The sequence below is a fragment of the Eretmochelys imbricata genome, chromosome 13 (assembly GCF_965152235.1).
Source record: "Eretmochelys imbricata isolate rEreImb1 chromosome 13, rEreImb1.hap1, whole genome shotgun sequence".
Taxonomy (NCBI): domain Eukaryota; kingdom Metazoa; phylum Chordata; order Testudines; family Cheloniidae; genus Eretmochelys; species Eretmochelys imbricata.
The window spans coordinates 2,979,175-2,999,659 of record NC_135584.1 but is presented as its reverse complement, the minus strand read 5'-3'; the positions used below and the strand labels follow the sequence as shown (position 1 = coordinate 2,999,659).

Sequence of the window (20,485 nt, the reverse complement as noted above, 5' to 3'; positions counted from 1 at the left end):
ACCTTCTGGGGTGCTGTCACTTTATGAATTTCTTTGAGGGAATATTGTTCCATCTGTCACTAGGTTGTTCAATATGAATTTCTGCTACTCATTCACCATTTCACTTCATCTCTACACCCCTGCTGTATGTGCCCATAACTTAATCTAACCCATTATTGTTACGTCCACCCTGTGTGTTAAAATTATCCGTAACCAAGATCCCAAAACATAAGTGTCTAACACATCCTGTGACAAATCATAAAAAGCATCTTTTCCCTTCTCTGGATGGTTGTTGGCTGATTTGTAACATTGTTTGAGTGTTGGGCTGGAGAATTTAACATGAAAGTGAGTGACACTTGTTTCATTGACTGAGTTCTATAGCCTAAGTGCCTGTCCTACATCATTCACCATTAACATTGATTGATACACACCAGCTTCATGTCTGTCATCTACATACCCAGAGTAAATCAACTGTACTGACTGATTTCAAGGAGGTCAAGCTGATTGTCATATAGTGTAACTGATTTGGTCTGTTTTAGTTTTGTGTACTGTTCTTGCCTCCTAAAATCTGATTTTCATTACTCATCTAGCCTAGACCAAGGGCTTTTTCAGGACATGGGCTTCCTTGTGTATTTGACTACCTGCCCCTCATCTTTCTTATATGAAGAGCTTTTATTCAAGCCTGCTCCACACCACAAAGGCTCCTGTAGAAAATTTTGTTTTATGCACTAGGATTACTAACTCCCTAGATAACTCGATGCCTGTGGCACTATCCCCTGAATGCATCCGATGAAGCGAGCTGTAGCCCACGAAAGCTTATGCTCCAATAAATTTGTTAGTCTCTAAGGTGCCACACGTCCTCCTTTTCTATCCACAGGTAGACCTCCCTAGCTCTGGGACACAAGTGCTAGCTTTGTACGTGTCCCTATTCTACCACCTAGTGCAAGCTACCTCTGCATCTTTCTGGTCGTTTCCAGTCGCTTTACTGGCTGGCCAGTGCGTGTTTTCCCCGGGTGCAGCCTTGGTTTATCCTTTACCCAGGGCAAGTTCTCAGCGCAGAAAATTGGGCAGGGGCAGGTTGCGCTCACCAGGTTCCCCCCCCGCGGCTCCGCGTAAGGACGGGAGCGAGTTTGCAGGGGGAGGAGGGACAGGTTTGCACCGGTTTGCTTTGAGGTCTGACGCGGTTGCACCCAGCCCCCCACGTGCGGTGCAGGAACGGCCCCGCGCCCTGCACCGATTTGCTCGCAGGGCTGGGGGCCGCCCCTGCCCCGTGCAGCAAGCGCGAGAGACCGCGCACGCGCCAAGACGCTCCGGAAGCTGTGTCACTCAGAGGCGCAGGCGCAGTGGCTTCTACTGGCCTCTTCCGCCCTGGCCGTAGGACGGGAGCCTCAGGCGCAAGCGCTCGGCGCGGTGACGTGCCAGGGCGCGCGCCGCGGTGGGCGGAGCTAGCAGAGGAAGCGGAGCCGGGCCCCGCCCGCCCGGGATGCGCTTCGGCGCCCGGAGACCATGTCCCTGCTGCGCAGGCCGCCGCCGGACGGTACCGCGCCGCACGGTACGGGGGGGGGCTGGGCCCCGCGCGCGGCCGCGGCCTGCGGGGAGGGGGTCTGCAGGCCCCGCCCCTCCGGAGCCCCCGTGTCCCAGCTGCCCCCGCGCTCGGGCCGGGCCCCGCTCGCGCCTCAGCGGCCCTTCTCCCCCGCCGTGCCTGGCGCCGCTCGGGGGGGCCCGGCCGTCACCCCCCCGCACCGAGCCCGGCCCCGGCCCCCACTACCGAGCCCGGCCCTGGCCCCGCCCCCACCCCCGCACCGAGCCCGGCCCTGGCCCCGCCCCCACCCCCCGCACCGAGCCCGGCCCCGGCCCCACCCCCCAGCCCGGCCCTGGCCCCGCACCGAGCCCGGCCCTGCCCCCACCCCCTGGCCCCGGCCCCGCACTGAGCCCGGCCCTGGCCCCCACCCCCCGGCCCGGCCCTGGCCCCGGCCCCGGCCCCGCACCCCCCCCCACCCCGCACTGAGCCCGGCCCCGCCCCCACCCCGCCGCCTCTCGCGCCCCCGCACCCGCACCCACCCCCTAACCCGGCCCCTGCACCCACCCCCTAACCCGGCCCCTGCTGCCTCGCCGGCCCTGGCCCCGCACCCACCCCACCCCCCACTGCCTATACGGGTCCCGCACCGAGCCCAGCCCCGGCCCCCGCCCCCGCTGCCTCGCCCGGCCCCCGCCCCCGCTGCCTCGCCCGGCCCCGGCCCTGCACCCACCCCCCGCACCGAGCCCGGCCCCGCCCCCCGCTGCCTCGCCCGGCCCTGGCCCCGCCCCGAGCCCGGCCCGGCCGTGGCCCCGCACCCACCCCCCCGGCCCCGGCCCCGGCCCCACCTCCCGCACCGAGCCCGGCCCCACGGCCCGGCCCTGGCCCCGTACCCCCCCCGCCCCCACCCCCCGCACTGAGCCCGGCCCCGCCCCCACCCCGCCGCCTCTCGCGCCCTGGCACCCAGCCCCTAACCTGGCCCCTGCTGCCTCGCCGGCCCTGGCCCCGCAGGCCCTGGCCCCGCACCCACCCCCCGCTGCCTGTCCGGGCCCCGCACCAAGCCCCTACTGCCTGGCCCCGCACCCACCCCCCGGCCTGGTCCCCGCTGCCCGGCACCCACCCCCCGCACCTACTCCCTCTCTCGGCCCCGCACCCACCCCCCGCACCGAGCCTGGGTCTGCACCCACCCCACCCCCGCTGCCTCTGCCGCCCCCGCACCGAGCCCCCACTGCCTGGCCCCGCACCCACCCCCCCAGCCTGGCCCTGGCTCCGCACCCACCCCGCCCCTGCTCCCTCTCCCGGCCCCCGCTGCCTCGCCCAGCCCTGCCCCTGCTCCTAAGTCCCGCCCCCACTGCCTGACCCTGCACCTAGCCCCCAGCCCAGCCCCCGCACCGAGCCCGGCCCCCCACCCACCCACCCCGCCCCCGCTGCCTCTCCCGCCCCCGCACCCCCCCAACCCACCCCCCGCACCAAGTTCAGTCCCGCACCGAGCCCCCACTGCCCGGCCCCGCACCCACCCCCAGGCCCAGCCCCCGCTGCCCGGCCCGGCCCCGCACCCACCCCCCGCACCTGCTCCCTCTCCTGGCCCTGCACCCACCTCCCGCACTGAGCCTGGGCCCGCACCCACCCCATCCCCGCTGCCTCTCCCGCCCCCGCATCTAGCCCGGCCCCGGCCCCAGCCCCGCACCCACCCCGCCCCCACTGCCTCTCCCGGCCCCAACCCAGCCCCCACTGCCTCGCCCGGCCCCGCCCCCGTTCCTAGTCCCGCACCTGGCCTGGCCCCACACCTAGCCCCGGCCCCCGCTGCCTCGCCCGGTGCCACACCCACCCCCCGCACCGAGCCCGGCCCCGCACCCACCCCCAAACCGGCCCCTGCTGCCTCGTCCGACCCGGCCCCCGCACCGAACCCAGCCTGGCCCCTGCTGCCTCGCCCGGCCCCGCACCCACCCCTTCCCTAGCCCGGCCCGGGTTCAGACCACTGATGACACACAGGCAAAGGGTTTGTTACCCTCCGAGAGTATTTATAAAAAGTAACCCAGATGGTGTAAGTGTGTGGTTTCAGTCCTGCTACCTTCGGCCATTCATCCCCCTTCCTTCCTGTTGTCTGTTACCTTTTGTTTCCCTTGAACCAGGCTCTTGGGGGCACTGTTTCTTGTGTTTGTGCACCAACTACCGCCATAGAGCCCTAATCAGGTGTGCTTCGGAAATACAAATACACCCACTCTCTTCTTATTTGTGACATTGGCCCCAGTCCTGCAAATGTGCACATGCTTACCTTTAAGCATGAGTAATCCCAATGACTACTTAAAAAAAGAACAGGAGTACTTGTGGCACCTTAGAATCCATTCTACGCATCCGATGAAGTGAGCTGTAGCCCACAAAAGCTTATGCTCTAATAAATTGGTTAGTCTCTAAGGTGCCACAAGACCTCCTGTTCTTTTTGCGGATACAGACTAACACGGCTGCTACTCTGAAACCAGTGACTACTTAGGGGAAAAGGCAAGTCAAATAGGGCAGTCTTAGTTTTGTGTCTTGACAAGCAGAATATAATTGTTCTTCCGTTGCCTGAGAGATTAACGGGCTCAGTGACTGTGGCTTGAACGTAGAGCTGGAAGTTCCATTCCCCGTGCAGCAATGGACAATTCCCTTAGAAGTCTTTGAGCCTCAATTTCCTCATCTGTAAAATGAGAGAATACTTGCTGCTATCATAGGAGTGCTGCAATCTTTACAAAGTGTTATCTAGGTGTTAAATATTTTCAGTGCGGTGCCAATGCTTTCTGTTTCTGCGTACCATTGGAATTGTAGAGTTCTCTCAGCATAATTACTGAAATCAGACACTGGTACATGTAACCATCTCTATATAGCTCTTTAGCAGCCTAGGTGATCATCGGCATCTTTGATTTATTTATTTATTTAGCTTTCTATTTGTACAACTGTGTAAAAGAGCACCAGTCCCAGGCTCTGAGCTCCATCTTTAGTCCTGGACATAAACAAAATCCACTTAAACCAGCCAGCTGAGCCTTATTTTATGGAGGACCTGGAATTACTTGTATAGCAAAACCTACCTCATCCCTTTGGCTGCACATTTCTCTCAGACAAGATGGTGGTGATTGATACTTCCTAGGGACTTGAGTAGAAATGGTTGGTGGATCAATAACATGTTTGAAAACATGCGTTCTTTCCACCCCCACACAACAGGTCTCTGTTTTCACACCAGTAAACTTTAAAAATAATTTACTGTTGGGGAGGTCAGTGCAGCATATATTTTCTTTCCTGGGTGTTGCTTCCTAAATTCTTTGAGCTTTCTTTTTATAAGTTTTCTCTCCTCCTTCCTGATTCATTCACTATGTGCAAGCCCAGTGTTGACATTTAAGCTTGACTTCAGTAGGCAGTAGCTGAGTAGAAAGGAGGTAACTTCTGTTCACACACTAACACCTTGCAGAGTAACAGCCGTGTTAGTCTGTATTCTCAAAAAGAAAAGGAGTACTTGTGGCACCTTAGAGACTAACCAATTTATTTGAGCATAAGCTTGCATCCGATGAAGTGAGCTGTAGCTCACGAAAGCTTATGCTTAAATAAATTGGTTAGTCTCTAAGGTGCCACAGGTACTCCTTTTCTTTTTACTAACACCTTGGTGTGCAGCGGGGAGGAGAAAGGAAATACAGGGATAGTAGAATTACTGGGTGAGGTTTTGATAACTTTCTCTGTTTACTGGCATCAGGTGACTTGTTCCTTACAGGGGAGCTACAGACCTCTCAAAAACTAAACAGAACTGCATCTTGATTGAAAAACAAGCTATACACAATAAGTTTTGAAAGGGATGCTGTTTAGATGGGTACCATCCACCACTTGAGCTACTGACTTGTTTGTAGGTGTTTGCAAACCCTGTCATCCTGTCCATTTCTCTCATTCAGACACTTCAGAACATAACGCTATAAACTGAGCACTCAGGAGCAACTCGCTCATAGCAGACAAGTGTGCAAGAGGAGTGGGGAGGAAACACACTTCTGATATCAAATATTCAGAGGGCTGCTGTAAACTACAGTGAGTGAAAGTGTGGTGGGAAAACCAACAATTTTCTCCATTAGGCCAGTTTTAGTCCATTCCTTCCCCGCCCCCCTACCCCCTCAAAAAATCTCATCCAGACTGACTTAGTACCAAATTAATGCAGTCCAAATCAAAAGGGCTATATAATGGATGGTGAGAGTGGCGTTTAGACTGGAAGCCACACAAACATGATCTTGTTGGAAAAGCTTTTGAAGGCAGGCTAGATGTGCTCTCTCACTTTACTCATTGGAACTATGGCTGTCAACCAAAACCTTCAGACATACTGAAGGATTTTGCTGCCAAAGGATATGGAAATCAGCTGGTTCTCAGCTGCCTTTCTGTTTTTCCCCACGTAGAGCACAGTGCTGGCAAGTAACCCGCTGCAAATATGGCCACGCTGGAATCTGCTCTAAGGAAATATTTCTGTATCCTGTATAATGCCTTTAATCTGTTAATAAGCAGTTCACTACGTGCATTGTGTGGGTCATTCTTTTCCCCACCTAATGTCCCTAAAAATCAAATGTCCTATAAAGGCATCATGGTGTATTTGCTTGATAGTACTTAGCCCTGACATATCACTTTACAAATATTAATTGACAAATCCTCCCCACGCTCGGGAGGGGTGGGTCGGTGTGATCTGTATGGAAAGTGAGTATAATTCTAATGTGAATACTCCTGTGCACATATGGCAGCATTGGGGAAATGTTCAGTTACGTGATATTTCTCGGTACTGATTTGGGGTAAGCTCAGCTCAACAATACTAGAGTCTAGCTGCCAGACAGTAGGACCGCAGAGTACCCATCTTATGAAACCCTCAACGCCTCAGCTGGACGGTGAGCCATCCCGGCACTGGATGCCAAGTGGCTTTGAATAGTAACTATTGGATCAGGTGCAATGGCAGTTCTGTTGAGGTCGTGTTAGAACGGAAGGACAAGGGACCCTGTAGAACACTGGTGATTGCTTCTCTGACACTTCGGAAGGCATATGTCATCTGAAGCACAGTGGCACATATTCCAGTGAGATCTCACAGGGTGTGAAGGACCTGCGGAGCCGGTAGCAGGGTAGCGGAGTTGGCACTTTAAGTGGTGAAAGTGCCATTCTTGTGCTTGGCCTTTGGTGAAGATTCTTGGTATCCATTGATGATAGGTCACACATAATCTGCCCTTGCAGGGGAAGCAGAGTGAATTATCTCCTGTGCCTCTCCCATCTCTAGCCGGGGTGACACAAGATGTTTTTTCGATCAATTTTTTTACATGGTCTTTGCATCTGTGAGCATGTGCCTTTGTTTTGCATGCTGGACTATAGCTGTAACCCTGACACTTTGTTTTTTGTTCCTCATGCAGAGTATAATTCCAAGAAGAAAAGGAAAGTAGCGGAGATTTATCAGGCCCTGAACAGCGATCCCATTGATGTGGCTGCACTCAGACGAATGGCAATCAGTGAAGGGGGTCTCCTGACAGATGAGATTCGTTGCAAAGTATGGCCAAAGCTTCTCAATGTGAAGACAGATGATCTGCCTCCTGCTCCAGGTACTGAGAAACCCTTTCTTTGCTGCTTTGGGAAAAACTCTAGTGATCTTTGTACATACTTGGGGTTTGAATTGTGCTGTTTTTAACTTGCGTTTTCTTCATGTAAATTGAGATGCCTTTTCCATTGCACTTGCTTGAGAATCATACTTGTCACGCGGAATGATTCCCATGGTTTCACCTGCGTTACATATTTAATTATATGAATAGAAGATCCAGGAACGAGCTGAATTTTTTATTTTTCCATTGCACTGTAAGAGCCCTTTTACGGTTTGGCCACATTGATTGAAGTAAGCGTGTTTGGAACACAGCTGATGTGGTCTGGTGTAATTAGCTTGCAAAATGCACGTTAAACCAGTAGCAAAAAGCTGCAATGTTGCAAACATACCTAGTTTAATTACCTTTATCGTGAATGGGAGCTTGGCTTTATTGAATACTAAATGGAGGTTCCTGTCCTAGGCATGGGTGAATCAGTAGCCAAATTTCTGTAAATTGAAGCTTGTACATAGAGTAAGTCACATCTGAGGCAGGGGAAGTTTGCTTTCTAGTGACACACAGACCTGGAGGAGTTCCGTATGCAGTGGTTTTTACTTCCACAGCCCCCAGAGTGTAAGATGGGTTTTTATGAGCGGAAATATCTGTTCAAAAGTGTGCATTCCTGGTTGCCCTTGAGTAGCTAGGGTTGAATTAAAAATGCAGAGCTGCAGGAGACTGGGGACTAATGTTCAGCTCCACACAGCTGCGTGCATGGCTTATGGCACGCTAATGATTTCTTCCACTTACGGTGTTTTAAATATCTTAGCTACCCATGCTTAATTTCACTCAATTTCTATTTATTAAACTGTGTGGTGTTGCCTCTACCCCTATGTAATGTCTTAGAGCTATATTCTGCCTTACTCCAGTGGCATGGTGATGTGGCAAAGACTTATGCCGAAGACAAAGAAAGATGATGATGTAAGGATCTTAAAAAGATGTTTGTACCAAGGAAATTAGTGTCCTGATTTCTGGCACTGAAATGTCATAAATTGGTATTGACAGTGCCAGAATGTATAGCAGTACTGGACTCATGTGTAACAAGTGAAAATGGGGATCTAAAATTGAGGACTTGAAGAGTTTGGAGCCTAAATTTCATGTCCTTGACTTATGCAGGGTCCTTCTCTGAACCAGCTCCCTCTAATGCTCTCTGTATGCTACTCAGTGACCTGGGTGGGTTTGTAATGCTCTTCTTTCTCCATCAGGAAAGGAGCTGCGAGAGGACAATGAAGACTACCAGCAGGTGTTACTGGATGTGAGGCGATCCCTGCGCCGCTTCCCACCTGGTGAGATGGTCTTCCTGTTTATAGCAGGGAAGCTCCATTTGCACCAGGAGCTCCCTGTCCCCACACCTCCATGTGATGCATCTCACTTCTGGGGCCAGAGTAGATCTGCAGGAGCAACACTCCAGGGGCCCATTGAAGTGGAGTCTTCTGGAAAGGCCTTTTCGATCTGTTTGCCACAACACCCATTTCAGATATGGCTGCAGGCTTCCTCAGGCTTTTCCTTGCACTGCAGCTGTTTGTCAGCATGTTCTTTCTACACTAAATTCTCACCCTTAACTTGCTGACTCATTCAGCCAGCCCATCTGGTACAGTTATAACTCACCCTATATCTAGAGAGGCCTGACTCAGATATAACCATCCCTGGCCATTCTGCTGTTGTTCATAGGATGCAACAGAGTCGTGTACGGTGATTGAGGGGTTTACCATTTTCCTACATGTATCTTGGGCTGAAACAAATCTGGGTTTGGAGCCTGAGTTCACTAACGATTTATGTGGATTTTGGTTTTTTTTTTAATCATTGCTAAAGTGTGTTCCTTCCAGTGACTGTCATGCACCAACCTATTCAACTCTCAACATTTAATAACAAAACCTTCTTGCTTTTCCTTAGTTCGTATGGTTGGTTGGTGCTTGGTGCTCTTTACAGACCCTTTTGTACTAGCAGTTACCTGACTTTGCAGAGCAGCTGTTTGTTGCTCCTGGGCAGAAACTGCTTTTCACTGCCTGCTTTTTTTCTTTGTATAAACAGTTAGTATATTCAGATCATCAGTATATTGTGGATACCATGTAGATCCCTGTTGCTCAAGGTTCTGCTAACACCATATTCCTTTTGAATGGCCATATTCGGACAATGCTTAGAATTCATAATAGACCAAAAAAAGGAGATCTTTGTCTTGTCAAAACCTTGCTTGGGATTTTGTGAAGCTTGTTCTGCTGTGGGGCACTGTATCTACTTATATGGGTCCTGGCAAAAGGTGGATACAGTTTTCTCTACACATGGCGTTCTGTTCCAAAGATGCTTTCTGTCAGTGGGCAGAACCCTGTCTATAGGTGGGCAGTGCGATCACTTCTATGAGCTTTGCAAATCCAGCACAGTTTCCATAAAAGTGGATTAGTTTAATTCAGACTTCTGGAATATTAAAAATAATTAAAATCCTCAGCATATACAAGCATGGAGTGTAATTTAGCCTTCAAAATGTTTTACAAACACTAGTAAATCCTCCCCATCCTTGCAAAGCGAATATTAATATTCCCATTTTACAGATGACGAAACTGCAACACAAAGGGATAAGCAACTTGCCAAAGGCCATTGCAGAAGTTGCCAGAACCAGGATTAGAACCCAGGAGTTGTTAGTTTCTAGTCCCATGCTCAGGCCACGGCACCATGCCCCACACTCAGATAGGGTTGGTTGACAGTTGTCAGGACATTGAGATTGTGGTTGTCTCTGCATGGTAGAGCTGGTTAGACTGCTCCTGGGATTCTGTGGGTGACTGACACAGTACATGGCAGGTACCTTGTCAGGTCTCTGACTCAGCCTTGCACTAGGCCCATCTGCTGCTGTCCCCACAGGGATGCCAGATGAGCAGAGGGAAGGGCTCCAGGAAGAACTGATCGACATCATCCTGCAGGTTTTACAGCGCAACCCCCAGCTGCACTACTACCAGGGCTATCATGACATTGTGGTCACTTTTCTGCTGGTCGTGGGGGAGAGACTGGCGACTGCTCTTGTGGAAAAGCTTTCGACCCACCACCTCAGGTACTTCAGCTGGGCACGTGTGGCACGTCTCCTGCAGAGTGGGGTGACGAGGAGCTTCCTGCCCACCTTCCCTGTCAGAAGCCCCATGTTGTGGAGAAGCCTTACCTGCCATTCACATAGGGAAGAGTCTGGAAATGTAGGGAAAACAAAAAGGCCCCATAAGCCCGAAAAGCAAAGCATGAACAGACTGGCTGCTTTCAGCCGACAGTGCTAACAAGGCCAGGGGTGCTATGAAACTGCTGTGGTAATGATGTGAATAGCAAATGACTTCACAGAGAGCCATGCTGAGGGGAAAGCTGAAGTGAGGGCTGGTTGTTCTATTGTGGAATGCACTGCCTCTGTACATTAAAAACCCACTTCATAGCCCCACCTGTGACCACCTGTTCCATTCTCACTTCCATGGCTTCCCCCAGGGTGGCCTAGGACAATGGCTCACTTTTCACGCAGTGCAGTAGGCTGTCCTGGACCTGGTCAGCGGTGAGCACGGTCAGGTACCGTGGGAGAATCTGAGTGAGTTGTGTGTGTCAGCCAGGCTGGAAGTCGGCCTCTGGACTGGTTCTGAAGGGAGTCTTCTCCCGTCCCCCATTGGGGAGCTGTTGGCTACAACCCTTGGCACTGGGAAGGCATTAGGATTGTGCTCACATTATTTTCCTAACTCTGGGCCTGTCTGCACTCAGGCGTGCACGGACGTAGCAAAAGGTGTGAATAAAATCAGTGCTGTAATTTCAGTGCAAGGTTATGTGTAGACCCACTGTTAGTTCTTACTGCTAGTGGTAGGTGGCTGTTCCAGGGAAGAGGGTGTGCTAGGGCAGAGTCCCTGGCTCTTTTCTGACTCCTTGTTGTGAGACTGGACCTCTGGAAGGGGTGGAATGCAACAGGGTCAGCGCTCCGAGATGCAGTTGTAGGGACAGCCCCACCCCGGGGTCCACTGGGTTGCAAGTGTGTCTTCACTACTGATTGGCTCTGTGTGTTGTGCAGTCGCCATGGTGAATGGGACCGGAATGACACTGTAGCCTGATGGAGCTTTTGTTTGTCTCATGACAGGGATTTTATGGACCCAACTATGGACAACACCAAGCACATTTTAAATTACCTGATGCCCATTATAGACCAGGTGAACCCTGAACTCCATGACTTCATGCAAAGGTATGTCAGGGTTCACCAACCCTTTCCCTTTCTCACGGGGCTCAGCAGCAGCTCCCAGCCAAGCCCTGCCGTTCTCATGGTGTTATTCCAAGGCACTGTGTGGCTCAGCTGGGTCAGGGCCTGCACAGCATAGCGGTGCTTTCCTCAAAATGGAGGGGTGGCCCCACCACTGATAAATGCGGAAACCCCTGTGGCCCTTGGTTTTCCAGCAGCCCCACTGCCCCTTGCTTCTGAAGCCATTACACTGCGTCTTGAGGGCTGGTTCATACTGTGGCATCACCACCCTGGCTTCTTGTCATCTGTGCTTGCATGACAAAATGATTAGCAGCTGGTGTGGAACATAATTCTAATTAGTCAGTTCTGATTGCCTCGTTTGTATAATTTTGTGGGCGTGAGACATCTCCTCTGGGGGCCTTCTGCAGTTTATCATTGGCCCTGAGGATAATTGGGGCCTCTTTCAAAAATGGTGGTGGGTTGAAATCGGGGAAAGGGGGGACCTGTCCAGGGAAAAGCAGAAGTGGCAAACTTCTGTTCAGAGTCCCTTGCCCACTAGACCCACGGCTGCGCTGTCCACTGTGCAAGCAATATGTCTGTAGTGATGAGGTTGACGGCCGACTCCCAGAGGGAAGCCCAGTGTCCATCTCAGAGTGGGGAGCCCGGCTGGAGGGTTTGTAACTCATAGCGTGCAGTGTGCTATACACGAGTGCAGCACACATCACTCTCTTTAAAACGCTTCTGGAGAGAGACTCCAGGGTCAAACTCCCGACCTTTGTGATTGAACTGTCCCCTCTCTGAATGAACCGCTTCCACGCGGTGGTGATCTGGGAACTGAGGGAATCCTCGGATACATGTGACGTTCCAAGATGCACCTGAGTGTATGTGGTGCAGTACTGGGCGTTTCCATGGTGGTAGCATCTGTCTGTCAGAGGGAGGGAGGCACAGTTACAGTGGTGGGCTGGGCCCTAATCTCCCATCACTGGTGGTCAATGGCCCATCGCTTACCAGAAATGGAGGAACCCCTGCCATTAAGGGATCACCAGAAGGTACTTTTATCCACACTGGAGAGGTGTGGCAGAGGAGATTCTGGTAGCAGATGAGCTGTCTAATTGGGTGTTTTCTGTTTGCACAGTGCTGAAGTGGGGACCATCTTTGCACTCAGTTGGCTCATAACCTGGTTTGGGCATGTCCTGGCTGACTTCCGACACGTGGTGCGATTGTATGACTTCTTCCTGGCATGCCACCCGCTGATGCCCATTTACTTTGCTGCTGTGGTAGGTATCAGTGTTGTGACTTTGTAAGTGAATGAAACCAGTGTGTACCATTAACAGTTACCCAGATGGGGCTAGTGAATTCAGCATTGGTTTCTAACCCTGTTCCATCTAGAATGTCAGGTGTACCTAAGGCCCTTTCCAAGGAAATGGGATTTAGTGAGTTCAGTGTGTTTTTAGTGAAGAACATCACATGTCTCTCTTTGCCCACTGCCCTGATCTCTGAACCCTGGGAGTAGAATCCTAGCTGTATGCACCTTCCTGCTATTCCCATACAGGGCAGTCGTCATGGCTGCACTGTGTGGCCAAGAGGGAAGCAGGATATACAACAAGCTTAAGCCTATTGTTTCATACTACAGAAATGAGTGAATGAGTTGGGCAGACCCTGGGTTCAATACTGACTGGAATTCTTTTTCTTGGCATTGCCACTGCAATTTGAGATGGAGACTTACCAAGGCATTATTGACAGTAAGGGCTTGGTTGCAAGCAGGTTTCTGATTTGTGTCCATGTGCCATTTATCTGAGTGCCACCTAAACGAATGTCGCTTCCAAAGCAGTTTCACCCCAGGGTGCCTTGTTCAGATACTGACTGGGCCTGGCTCAGGAGTCTTGGACTGCTCTCAAAGCCACAGCACCTCCGGCAGGAGCTTTTCATGGCTTCAGAGCAGCTAGGGGAACTTACTATGTCTCCTCACTCAAGAATGTGATGTTCTAATATGCGCCTTCAGGCTGGATCAAGGAATTCATTAGAATTGAGGGGTGGAGGGACCCTTTTCATGGCAGACCAAGTTCCTTCCAGGCCCTAGAGGCAGCAGTAGTGAATGAAAACAGAAAGGGCACCAGCCTACCCCAGAGCACTGAGCTGCTGCTTCCTTCCCTTTGCAGATCGTGTTGTATCGGGAGCAGGAGGTTCTGGACTGCGAATGTGACATGGCTTCCGTCCACCATCTCTTGTCCCAGATCCCGCAGGACCTTCCTTACGAAACCCTGATTAGCAGAGCTGGGGATCTCTTTGTCCAGTTTCCTCCATCAGAGCTTGCCAGGAAGGCAGCACAGCAGCGTGTTGAGAGGTGAGTGCTGGACGGCGTGCATTTTTGCTGTGCGACTCCCAGCACGCAGCATTGGCGCAGTTCAGGAGGGAAGCCCAGTGTCCATCTCAGAAAGTGCTCGCAGGAATGGAGTATGACTAGGATCAGATCATGTGCTTTAAATCCTCGTGCTTCTGACCTGGGCAGGCAGAATGTTCCATTTCACCTAGTCACAGCTCTTTAAAAGAAAGCCAAGCCATACAGATTGGGTCATTCCATCAGGCTCTGCCTTTTCCTTTTCTGCACAAACTCTGTGACAGCATCCTCGCTCCCTTGGGACTTCCCTTATGCTGCCCCCTCCCTGCTGGATCCATTCCTTCTGTGGGCTGGGATTCCTCGTCTCTGGGTCCAAAAGCCAAAGCGCCTGTCTGCCATTTGGTCCCCACACAAATCTAAACCCCATAGCACTTGGTCGGGTTAACGGGCAGAGCTTTGTTCAGCTTTCAGTGTGGTATTAAGATGATACACTGTTTGTTGGATGGACTGTTCTTGGGGCTGGTGGATAGAACACCAGCAGAACAGTACTTAGGGACTGACTAACATAAGAACGGCCAGAGTGGGTCAGACCAAAGCTCCATCTAACCCAGTATCCTGTCTTCTGACTGTGGCCAATGCCAGGTGCCCCAGAGGGTCATCATCAAGTGATCCATCCCCTGTTGCCCATTCCCAGCTTCCGGCAACAGAGGTTAGGGACACCATCCCTGCCCATCCTGGCTCATAGCCATTGATGGACCTCTCCTCCATGAACTAAGTGTTAGCAATGCTCTGTTAATGCCTAGTCAAACCAGCAAAGCTGAAAGGGCCTCACTACTCCAGAATGCTGCTTTTCCATGCCAAGGGTCTCTTTCAGGTTCTCTTTAGAACACCGGTTTCCATCTTTTGCAGTCACTCACCCTCTGGCTTTATCTCTCTGGCTTTGGGAGTATCTTGTGGAGCAGGTGTTTCTACCAACATTTCTCTTTGCACTTCAGTTAGTTGCTTTCAGGACAGTGTAGGTCCGCAGTCCCCTGCTCCTTCATCGCTCTCATTCAGCCAGCAGGGTGGAGTATATTGAGGAAGCTCATCCTGCTCAGAGCAGCTTTCTGTGGGCTAAGGATGTCTGGGTGCAGAAGGACCCCTTCAGCTCCTTTTCTCTTTATTTCGGTCTCTTTCACTTGCAGGACCGCTGCATCCACCTTTAAAGACTTTGAGTTGGCTTCAGCCCAGCAGAGACCAGACGCTGTGCTGCGACAGCGCTTCAGGGACCGGCTCCGAGTGGAGGAGCGGACAAAATCCTTCTTGACAAAACCAAGGACCAACCGCTTTGTCAAGCTGGCAGTGATGGGGCTGACGGTGGCATTGGGGGCAGCTGCTCTTGCCGTGGTGAAGAGTGCACTAGAATGGGCACCCAAGTTTGAACTGCAGATTTTCCCCTGATGGAGGGAGAATGGTGCCCTGCCAATTTAAAGATCACGTCCTGCCGTAGCAGGAGAGGACGGTGTTTCCTTTATTGAAAGGATTGTCTAAAAATGACTGGTGTAGAGAGTTTTCTAGTCCTGCTGCCCTCCATAACACAACTTGCCTTTGTCTCCGAGTCAGGGGGGGACTGGCCCAGCAGCAGTGCTCACCATGTGAGGATGCTCACCTTGTTCTCGCCTCCCTGAGCAGCAAGGAAACGCCTCCTCTCTTACTCTGAGGAATTAGAAGCTAACACTTCCTGAGCTGGCAATGCCTGGAACAGCCTGGCTGGTCAGGTTTCACACGCACTGACTGGACACCTGCAGAGTCTCCCCAGAGTGTAATGGGAAAGGAAACAACGAAATATTTTCAGGTAGATGAGCGGTCACATCTGCACTAGCAATCAGTCTGGGAACTCAGTGGGTTGGGGGAGGTTAGACTCCTGACGAATGATGTAAGTAGCTTTCTGGTTCCAGGGCACCCCTTTCTGGCCTCCCCAGAGCACTCCGCTGTCTAAAGAGTCGTGGACTTATCAACACTCTGATCTTTTTCTTGCTCTGCAGGCAACGTTTTAGTAGAGCAGACCCGTTTCGCAAATTCCTGTCATGGGAATAGACCACCTAGACCAACATTAGGGTTCAAGGTTGTCACCACTGTCTAACAGCATGTGTTACATTAGTGTCCTAATCTCCCCAGTCTAGTATGTTTACAGGAGGGAACATCCATGGGCTTTTTCTCATCTGCTGGAGAGAGGTCAGCTCTCAGCCAGCCACACCAACTTGACTGGTAATAAGCGTAGTTGGTTCTTTCCGTTCAGCAAGATGAGACAGGGCTGAGTGTGAATTATTTGCCTCAGGTGAGAACAGTTACTTGCCAGGCCACACCAGCTAGTGTTACTACACCGAGAGAAGCCATTTCAATTGCTAACTTTTAAACACAGCCTTTAAACTAAAAGATTCTTTCCACAGTAGCTTGCAGCAGGACAGAAGCCATTGCCACTGGAAGCCCCTTTAAAATCTCTCCAACTAACTGTTCAGACTTTCACATCAACCCTTAAAATGCTGCAGGTGAGTGACTTTTCCAGAAATTGACCCCAGGTGCGTACAGCCCAGCTGCTCACCAGATTTGCCGCCAGCTTCTCCTCCTCCCAGCCCCAAAACCTCCAAGCACCTAGTACTGTCTAACTTAAACTAAGCCAATAGACACTACACATCTCTACCTCCTCCTCCATTGCTGCTAACCTCTCCCACAAGTGCCCTTACCCTGCCCCACAGCTTCTGAGGTGACTGACTGTCCCCCACTGCATCCCACCTAATGCCGTCTGCCCCCGTTTCCAGCAGTTACACACATGGAAATTAGGTGTTGGTTGAAGAGTTAAGGAAATCTGAATATACTAGAAGCTTTGTGCTCTGCAGTAATCTGGAGCCTTTTATTAGTTCTTAATATAGTCAGTTTTATATCTGAGTGACTCTGACTGTGCCCTCAGTCCTGAAGGCACCATGCCATTCAGAACTGCAGCGTAAGGAAGTAATAGTGCCTAGATAGCATAGCAGTGTGCACCTTATCCAAGCTTAACTTTATCGGATCGGAGCAGGGCTCTGAGCAAAAAAATTGCCCTTTGCTCCTGCAGTTGCTGATGTCTGTGGTATGTTTTGATTCAACAAACAAAAACAAAACAGCAAGGAGGAAATTTGCACAATTCCCCTTTCTGTTGTTGGCCCTTCTTTGTGGGCACCTTGCTTTCTAGTGACATCTGGCTAGTCAGTGATCAGGTTGTTTCCACTCAAGCAATCACTCCTCCCCTTTGCTGGCATGTCTTCTAACATGCTGCAGGTTTAAAAGGTATCGTCAATTTCTGGCTGCATGGGAGTGGGCTGCCCAACCAATGGGAAGTTGCTGGTGACATCCTCTGCAATAAATGGAGTTGCGGGTATGGGAAGAGCTGTTAAATGAAGCACTTTATTAAAAAAAATAAATAAAAAAAATCCACTCCTAGAAGAGGAGGGTGCTCTCCCCCAAGGGTATTTTCTCACATGGTTTACCTTCCTTGCCTAAATACAAACCCAGGACCCTGGTTCCATCGGGGCACCTTGGATGCCTGTAGTTGATCTCATTGAAACAGAAGATACCTTCCTATATAGCTACCAAGAGAGATGAGCCCTTCTGCAGCGTTTGGCCTGTGTTTAACTTGGTGTGGTTTGTGATAGGCCCAGGCCGGGAATTAAGAAGAGAGGGAGTGTGTGGGAGGATTTTTCCAAAGCACTGAGGTGAGTTGGGAGTATAAGTCCCATTCAGTGGGGTTTATGCTTCTAATTCAGGGGCTTCTGCAAATCCTGCCTGACCTGTACAATTAAAATACAGTGGGGGGGATGTGGCCTTTTCTGTTGTGTAAAGGCAGCCGGAAAGGAGCTCCCTCCCCCATCTGAAAATCTTTCTGCTGTTTTTTTTTTTGTTTTTTAAACAGAAATTCAGGTCTTGTCTCACCTGCTTTGCTTATCAGATGCTGGGCAACTAGAGAGCTGGTAGGATTGATATCACAAGTATCGAGGAGCAAATAATGAGTAGTTGAGAGTTATAGTCGACTTTTAACATTGTTTTTCCTGTTAACACCTCTAGCTCCAGCACCAGACGCAGTTGGCAGGAAAGATCTTTGTTAAAGGTTGAAACCCTCTATCCATGCTTCAGTTAACAGGATACGAGAGTGCCTGTTCCAGCTCTCTGGTCCTCCAGCACACGCAGGGAAGAGGAGACTTGATCTTACTGACTCCTGAGGGAAAAACACAAACATCCCTGCTTGCCTTCCGTATGCCTAGTAAAGCAACAGAAGGTGCCATTGCAGGGACCTCCTGTGGCACTGAGTGTGATTTCCCCTTGCGTGTACAGATCAAAAGGCCTAGCAGGTAGCCTGGAGATGCTGCTAGAAACCAGTACAGCTTGGGGATTTAGTCAAACACCTCCCACACCTAAGCGTGAACCCCTGGCTTACATGCTCAGAGTGGTTTCCAGCCCATGTGTAAGCTCATTTCCGCCTGGACGGGTTACTGGACCTTCAGTACCCTTCTGTGGCTGAGGGTCCCTGGGCTGCACTCGGGCTCTCCAGGAACGTACCAGTTTCATTCTCTTTTTACACCTTCACGGAGGAGGCCGGGATGGCCCCTCCTGAAAGACACTGTTTTCTTCAGGTGGTTTATGCTGTACAAAGACTTGTATACATGTGTAAATGCTGATTTGTACAGAACTGTGTAAAATAAAGAGCAATACCCGGTTACCACATACCTTCCCCAGTGTGAGCGCGCCTCGGGGCTAGTGGCTCTGTCTGCCCAGGCACGTGGCTTGCAGCGTGTGAGGAGCCAAATTGGTTTTTCTGTCTCCCCCTGAGCCTGGAGCTGGCCTTGCTCTGCAGTGAGTGAGTCACCCAGTGGTTCTGTTTCCAGCTCTGCCACCAACTCAGGTGCGTCGCTGCTCAAGGAACGTCATTGTTTCTAGTTCCCTATTTGCCACAGGTTCACTTCTGAACTGAGGAAGGGGAAAGGACGAGAGAACGGGTGGGTGAGCAGGGAGAAGCTGAAATGCACTTAGTGCCATGGCCAGAGATGCTGCTCATGTTGCCCAGGTCACTCTTAGCCACCTCGAAAGGAGGCTGTGGCACCCATCCAGTCCTTTGGGCAGCTCGCTCATTGACCCCAGCCCGGAGGCACCATCTGCAGCTGGGTTTGAGTTCATTAGTAACCCTCCTCCATGCTCTGTTCAGCCCTGCAGACGCTGCCGGTGTCCCTCTCCCCAGCTCCATGACGTGTAGCAGGCACGTGGTAGCAGGTGGCTGTTCACTAGAGTGGGCTGATGCTATTTTTAGTGTGCTGTGACTTCCTTCCAAGAAGTAATTTTCATAATAGCGTTTAAAGTTTTTTATGTTGTAGGAATGTTATAGTGGACGTATGACTTCATCCGCGGGTGAAACGCAGCCCACCCCCAGCACAAGAGCAGCTAGTTACCAGCATTCTGCTAGCCAGCAGCTTAGGCCAGGAAGGGAGGCGGACTTCACACCCAAGGAAAAGCCAGGTGGCCAGATCGTGTAAAGGGAAGTGGGATTTACCCATGAATAACCAGGAGCCCAGGCTCTCTCATGCATGGCTCAGGCCCTAGACAGCAGGCTGGGGTAAATCAGCATGGGCGGCAATGAAGCGATGCTGATTTGGCAGCTCAGGGGATGAGACGGGGATTCTGTCACAGTGAGACGAATTGCTGACAGACACCAGCCCCTCCCAGTACGAACGAGACACTTATTCCCCAAAGCAGGAGTCATTTGGCCTAGTTTGGGAGTTACGTCTACGACCCACTAATGTGCTGGGGCAGACTAACCCTGCCTCTCAGGAGATGCCATATCTGCATAACCAGGCACAGCACCAATAGGTTGACACAAACTTCTGGACCAAAAGTTGCAGCCCTTTATTGTAAATCCAGGCGAAGGGCAACGAAAGCTGCCTGCTAAGAACCAACACCTGCCCGGTCTGTCCCCGGTGCCCTGGAGCGTGCCATGCCTCGTGCACACCAGCTGGGCTGGGAGGTTGCTGGGTCCTGCTGCACCAGCTGACTAAAGTGCCAATGGGCTGCAGCGGGCAGGATGGAGGCTGTAACGAGCCAAGTGTAGAGGTGGTTGCCCAGGCAGTCCCCTGGAGCACTCAGCAATGTTGCTTCTCTCTGATGGGCTGGACCTTTTTTCTGGCTTGGCCACTTGGGAGATGAGGAGCATCAAAACCCTTTTTCACTAGCTGGCAAAATGGCTAAGGCTGCACTGGTGACCTGTAGGATAGGGGGAACCGTGTTTTCCCTAGGGGATGAGGAAGGGCTCCTTCAGGCCTGAGGGCCACTAATGTACCTACGATCTCCATCAACTAGAGGAGCCAGAGTGTTCCCAGCCTGCTGTTCCAACCCAGCCAGGTCATCTTCTACACAGCTGCTGCGGAGGGACACGTGAAGGGAGCAGCTCATGAGGTAGGCCCCCCCACAACTTGCACAGGGCACTTGGTTCGCAGCAGGGGAGGTCAACCCCCAGCCTTCTCCTAAGTCCGCCTTCAATACATGAAACAGGAACGCTCCGCTCGCCCCACGGCTGCTGATCTGCACAGTCCTTCCCCTAGCGGAGACGTGGGTCTGTGGTGGGCTCTGGGAGCCAGAAACCTACAGGCCTAGCCCCCGGCTGTGGTGGTGTGGTGGGGAGTGTAGCCAGGGGCTCAAGGAGAGCTGTGTTCCCCCCCAACGGGGCTGGGGCACTGCGTAGAAAGCAGCCACCCCATCCTTCCTCTTGGCTCCTGCGTGCTCAGTGGCAGTTCTGACAGCGGGGATGGCAAGGAACGCCGTTCAGCCTGCAGCGGCAGCCACCACTGGTGTCGCCCGGGCCCTGGGGA

At 52.0% G+C, this 20,485-nt stretch overlaps 2 protein-coding genes across 9 annotated transcripts in view; one reads left to right on the top strand and one right to left on the bottom strand.

The window, feature by feature from the left end:
• The first annotated feature begins 1,396 nt into the window (after nt 1–1,396).
• Nucleotides 1,397–18,351, top strand: TBC1D20 (TBC1 domain family member 20). 7 transcript variants are annotated; one of them, XR_013347797.1, is made up of 10 exons: nt 1,397–1,531; nt 6,886–7,071; nt 8,307–8,387; nt 9,955–10,141; nt 11,186–11,287; nt 12,417–12,558; nt 13,441–13,625; nt 14,804–15,453; nt 16,052–16,147; nt 17,697–18,351. XR_013347797.1 is itself a non-coding variant. In XM_077832455.1 (8 exons), exons 1-8 carry the CDS (start codon nt 1,486–1,488, stop codon nt 15,057–15,059), a joined length of 1,185 nt encoding a protein of 394 aa, XP_077688581.1. In that variant the 5' UTR covers nt 1,397–1,485; the 3' UTR covers nt 15,060–18,351. The 7 variants fall into 7 exon arrangements, 1 of the variants encoding a protein (XP_077688581.1); XR_013347795.1 differs by having other exon boundaries at nt 16,049–16,147; XR_013347796.1 differs by lacking the exon at nt 16,052–16,147.
• The window catches only part of RBCK1 (RANBP2-type and C3HC4-type zinc finger containing 1), a 21,699-nt gene continuing 11,349 nt past the window's right edge, over nt 10,136–20,485 (bottom strand). The window contains exons 13-14 of one of the 2 annotated variants that reach the window (XR_013347790.1): nt 18,357–20,478; nt 10,136–10,269 (exon numbers count right to left, since the gene is read on the bottom strand). Coding sequence is in view for 1 of the 2 variants with exons in the window: in XM_077832450.1 (XP_077688576.1) it covers nt 20,398–20,478 (81 nt within the window). In the remaining variant the exon portion in view is untranslated. Of the gene's footprint in view, nt 10,270–18,345; nt 20,479–20,485 lie in introns of those variants that run through there. The other variant, XM_077832450.1, reaches the window with a different exon arrangement.